Raw genomic sequence first — 5,866 nt, 5'->3', positions numbered from 1 at the left:
GGATAACATAATAAATTTACTATTTCATATGTTAATAATGACAAAATTCTAAAAGGATAACCTTGTCAAGCCGAAGAATGGCTTATTGGGTTTAAATGAGCCAAGAGACCAGTAAAGCATTATCGGGCCAAGAAATGGAATGGCCCAGTGATCAAGCCCTGACCTAATAATTGAGCTGGAATAGCCGAAGGAAAGAGCTGCATGAGAACTACTGCAACCTTAATTATTCTGGTTTGCAAATATTGTATGCTTTACATTGATTTTGATTCAGAGGCTCACAGTCAATATGGTTTCTGCTGGAGTCCAAACCTTATGAATTATAAACTAATGGCAACGCATATTTTTTATGTATAGCTTTCTTTTTTACCACTGTATGTAATGTCATTTGGTTTTCCAGGAGAATGCATTAAATTAACCAACACAGAAGATTGTTTACTTACGTGGTAGTTAGAAGGCTGTAAGGATTTTGATGTCTACCTGATCAATTTTGGTTGAAAGATATCTGATAGGATAGGATGATCGGCTAGGTTAAACTGTCCATGTTTGACCAAACACTGTAGATCAGAATTATGGATTGGGAATACCTGAAATGTAATGCCCGAATTATCAATAAAGGCCGCTTAAACTCTAGGTAGGTTAGAAAGGCCCTAAGAATAACATAAAATTTCTTGAGTGTCATGAGAATCGAGGCTAGCCACGCTTCCTTACTTGCTAGGCAGTTTGTAATAGAATTGTCGAGTTCAAAATATTCACATGCACAAGACACGTTTTGTTGTTCACTTTGCTGTTACTCTGCTTCATCCTTTTCTGGCATCTAACTTGATCGTGGGAGAACCAATTTGGATAAATAGTCCATTGGCTGCCTGACCTTTTCTTCTTGTGATTGGCAAGATAACCTTACGGGCATTCACCCTAAATCTCTAGACAGATCCATCAATATCCTTTTAAATTTTTGAATCAGAGCAGTCCAGGTAAGCTATCAAAACAAATGACAAAAATAGAAAGAAGAAAGTTGCATGAAACACCATTTCCTTTTTAGCTTTGTCTGTATATTGTGGGCATGTACGTGTATGTATGGAGCTGCTGTGATATTTCTCCACTTCATCAATCATGGGGTTAACATCCTCCTCATATTCCCTATCTAATTTAAACAATAAAGCCAAGATGTTCGAAGTGGATGGTAGTGCTCTGCCATGCATCCAACCTAACTCTAACCCTGTTTTTCATTTCATTTAATTACATATGCATGCTCTGCCTGTCAGTATTCACACGCCCGTTTATCAATAAATATCAACTTGCAAATTCTGTTCCTGTATGGGAGGGAGCATCATGCACCTCCTGTTTATTCCAACAGGTCTGTACCTTCTTATGAATTAGATGGAGTCAATTATTGACCGGTAGGCTATGTTTTGATCATATTATTTAATATTTTTATTATTATTTTAAAGTTGTCAGTAAGCAGAAAACACAAATTTGAAAAAAGTGCTCAAGCATGAATACAAATACAAAGTTACAGTTTTATATATATATTTGTTTGTTTAGTATTATTAGTTGTTATTTCAAATATGTTTTATTAATATTATTACTACTGCTTATCATTGTTATATTATTAAGTCAAACTGTTCTGCTTTACCTGTGAATGTTGATTAGTTTGAGCTCTTTGTTAGTTACAATTATTGTATCTAATGTAGTACATAAGTTGCACATCCAGCAACTTTCTTATTTCTTGGAGGTTAAGTTGGGAATTTTGGACTGGGCTTTCTTTTTTCTTTCTTGAATCTTCTTCCATCTTGGATTTTGTCTACTTGTTCCAATTGGGTTCCTAAAAGCTATTAGTGTTAATTTGGATTTAATTGATCCTAGTATTTATACCTAAATTAAAATTAATCTATTGATGATTAATTTACAATTGCGCTTATTTTTAGCATTTTGGACTTGTGAATCTCTGTATGATATTAGAGCATGAAAATGAATTTATGTTAGGACTTATTTAATTTCTGGGCCGGCGTTATATATACACTTTATTAGTTCAAACCATGAACTTATAATATTATTGAATATAAATTACATTTGATAGGAAATCTTCAAGGATGAATTGTTATTTTTTGCTAGATTCTAGGAAATCCAATCTATTATATAATTTCTTAACCATCAATATTTAGCGGATCACTACTAGATGTCAATCCATATATATATATATATATATATATATATATATATATATATACATGTCTAAATATATATATATATATATTAATTTTTAAAATTTAAAATATTTTTAATAGGTGTGCTTAATTTTTTGACATGTAAGCTTTTTATTTAGACATGTGTATTATTTTTTATATATAGAATTTAAGTTTATGTGTAATTTTATAATTTTTATATTAATCTATTGATTAATAAGTTATATTCTTAATTAAACACTCATTTTAATCCAAAGAAATAATATATTACTAATAAATTAGTTTTTTAACTAGATAATGATTATTCTAAAATATAATATATTAATTTTATTTTAATATTATATTACCTAACAAATTAGTTTTCTAATTAGATAATGATTCTAATTATAAAAGATAATATTTTTAAATATACATTCACTAAAAATTAGTTTTTAATTATACAATAATTTTTAATTTTAAAAAAATAGTATAATTGATAGATTTAATATAATATTATAGTTAATAAATAAATATTTTAAAAATAATCTATTGATAGTACTAATTTAAATATAATATTAATATATAAATAATTTATTAATATAAAATAAAAATAAAAATTAAAAAAATTAGTCTGCTATTACTTTTAAAATTATTATAAATCAATATTAAATATTAAATAATTGATTTAATTGTATTTATAAATTTAATTTTATAATCAAAATAATAATAATGATTATGTAATGTACATGAACCAAGTTCCGGTCAATCAATGGGATGAAAATAAATAATCTTAGTACCATTATTAGAAGTAAATATTATAGTTATATTATATTACACAAGTTTTCTTTTGTAACCAAATACAGCAAAGAAATACAGTCAGCCCTTTCATTCAATAATTAATAAATTATGATTGGAATTTCTTTTGTAATTATTAATTATTGAGAGAGAGTATTTATAAGAAAAATACTAATTATTTATATATCATTTTATTTAATGTGTGTAGTTGAAATGAATAATTTTATAAAATTGATGTCAAATTTTAAAGTTTATATATTTAGCTGAAGTAAAAATATATTTAAAATTAAAAATTATAAAATCCACAAGATTTATCATAACTAAACTAATTCTTATAAAAGACATAGAATTTTCGATAAATGCTACATTAGTAAAATAACATATTTCATTAGACTAATTTCATTTAATTATTTCTTATTTTTGTTTAAATGTCTCTTACAGTTTTCATTCTTTGTAAACTTAATAAATTAATACTTTAATATTTAATCATATTTTAATTCATTAAATACATTAATCATAATGATAGTCAATTGTAATAATTATAGTACAATACATAGTATTCTTTATTATATTACATATTTAATTACACTACGTTCAATTATATTTCACCAGACATATTTTTATATGTTATAGGAAAACAAACGCATCCTTATGACATATGAAGGACGAGCAAAAGTGTTTGTAATTTATTATTTTCATTATCATGTAATAATTAATTTAAAATAGTTCATTAATCTAAAGTTGTTAAATTTCTTAATTAGAAAAGAAAACAGTTTAGGAAGATGAGATAGAAAATGGATAAATCAAATAATTTGACTGGGACAATAAAAGGCAATTCTGTCAAATAAAAAGATTTAGGAGATCTTAGTCTAATCGTATTAAATAGAGAGGGTAACGCTGATGTATTTTACTCCATTTTCAGTAATGAATTAATCAGTTTAGAGAGAGAGAAGGATAATTGTGTCCAAATATTTTCAGGAATTAGAAAAAAAAAAAAAAAAAGGAAATGTTATGTGGCCGTAAGCCACAACAGAGTCTCTCTGTCTTTTTTGGTCAGACACAACAGAGTCTTTCTTGCTGTACGAATAGGTCCCCACTTTATGCATTACGCCAATAGTAAATGTTAGTGTCCTTTATTTTATTTTTTTATTAATAAAAAATACATTCGCAAACCATATGTATTAATTAATTTGAAAATATTTTATTTATTTACTCTTAGTGAAGAACTTAATTTGGAGATATCAATCATAATACGTGAATTTCAAAAATATAATTTCAGCAATCAGCACTTTACATAAATTTATTATGGTAATAAAAATAAATTAAGCTTACACATCTTTAATTTGTAATTGTTGTCTGCATCTTAACTAAAGGAGGCTTGCATATCATATAAAATGGGATGACTTCTTATTTCCTGGTTCCATGGGATGAAAAATTCAAAATAATGCCAATTCAAATACAATATTCGCGTGTGAACTTATTCGGATGGGATTTGTTTGACTATTCGATCTCAACAATATTTGGTCAACAATCGATACCAAAATTTATCTATTACTCCAAAATCCTAGCAAAACCACCCGGCACTTGACACATTCAATCAAAACCATTTCCCTTCAGTACCCACCCGGCTGATGATCCATGACCAGTCCCCTTCTATACACTATACCCGAGTACACAGTATAATAATACGCCCAGAATGGGCACCTTCGTAAATTTGTCTCGAACATATGGGCAGTCTTTTTGATTTGCTATAGCAGCTCCCGCAGATCACAGACGTTATTAAGGCAATTAATTGCAACCAATCAAAATGCAAAAACGCGTCGTTTGGATCATCCAAGGTTTACCAATTGAGAATGTTTACAAACAAACCATGGTTAAGATGACTGACCACGGTTCATTTGTCTGCCTGCCCTTTTCTTATAAACCTCTCACACAGCCACCACCAACAGAAAGAGAGAGAAAGAGAAAAGGCAACTGTCCCTTTTTTTTTTCTTTCTTTTTTAGAGAGAGAAACACGAGGATAATCTTAGAGAGAGAACAAAGAGTACTTACTAATAAAAATGGCACTTTACATCGATGAGGAGGAGGTCTGGAAATGTCCAAAACACCCGTCAAGACGCCGTCGTACAGGAATCTGTCATGTCTGTCTCCGTGAACGGCTCTCATCTCTCTGCCCAGACTGCGCTAGCGTACGCCCATGTGGGTGCTACGCCACCACAACGTCTTCCTCCAATTCATCTTCTGCCTCTTTCTCTAGAATCGGAACTGTCGCTCGCGTGTCTAATCTGATCGACAGCGAGCCTGCGTTCCGACGGTCTAGATCAGTTGCAGTTCCGTTTTTTCGATCAAAGCCATCAGTTGACCATGATCATTCTCCACGTAAAGACAGTCCGAAGACGGCATCGTTTTGGTCGCGGTTTAAAAGCGGTAGCAGAAGCAAGAGAGATGTGGGGTTAAACGTTGCTGCTGCTGTCGTGGAGCAAGGAGATAATAATGATCACAATGATAATAGTGAAGAGCAGAGGAGGAAGGTGATGATGAGGAAATCAAGGTCAGTGGCTGTGGACGTAAAATCATCTTCAAAAGGAAAGGGCTGGTATTTTCCGAGTCCGATCAAAGCTTTCAGGCAATCTATTTCAAGAGGAGTAATGGTGCAAGAAAGGTCGCCTTTGTATAGAGGTTGAATCTTAATTGTATATATTAATTTAATTTAATTTAGTTTAATTAACCCCATAAATCATACAACAATAGTTCTTTTTTAATTCTCTTTCTTGAAACTAGAATGCTTGAAAACATACCAAATACTATGAATGTCTCTTATTTGATGTGTTATGTTTATTTGGAAATTGGAATGAAATTAGAAATTGGTGATATGCCAATTGCCCAGAGTTGGCTATGTTATGTGATAA

General features: G+C 30.0%; 1 protein-coding gene across 1 annotated transcript; it reads left to right on the top strand.

The window, feature by feature from the left end:
• The first annotated feature begins 4,885 nt into the window (after nucleotides 1-4,885).
• Nucleotides 4,886-5,866, top strand: LOC8289092. Its single transcript, XM_002527627.4, has one exon. The coding sequence runs from the start codon at nucleotides 5,018-5,020 to the stop codon at nucleotides 5,639-5,641; it is 624 nt and encodes a 207-aa protein (XP_002527673.1). The 5' UTR covers nucleotides 4,886-5,017; the 3' UTR covers nucleotides 5,642-5,866.

The sequence above is a fragment of the Ricinus communis genome, chromosome 5 (genome assembly GCF_019578655.1).
Source record: "Ricinus communis isolate WT05 ecotype wild-type chromosome 5, ASM1957865v1, whole genome shotgun sequence".
NCBI classification, from domain to species: domain Eukaryota; kingdom Viridiplantae; phylum Streptophyta; class Magnoliopsida; order Malpighiales; family Euphorbiaceae; genus Ricinus; species Ricinus communis.
The sequence above is the reverse complement of the archived record's forward strand: the minus strand, read 5'-3'. Positions and strand labels throughout refer to the sequence as shown.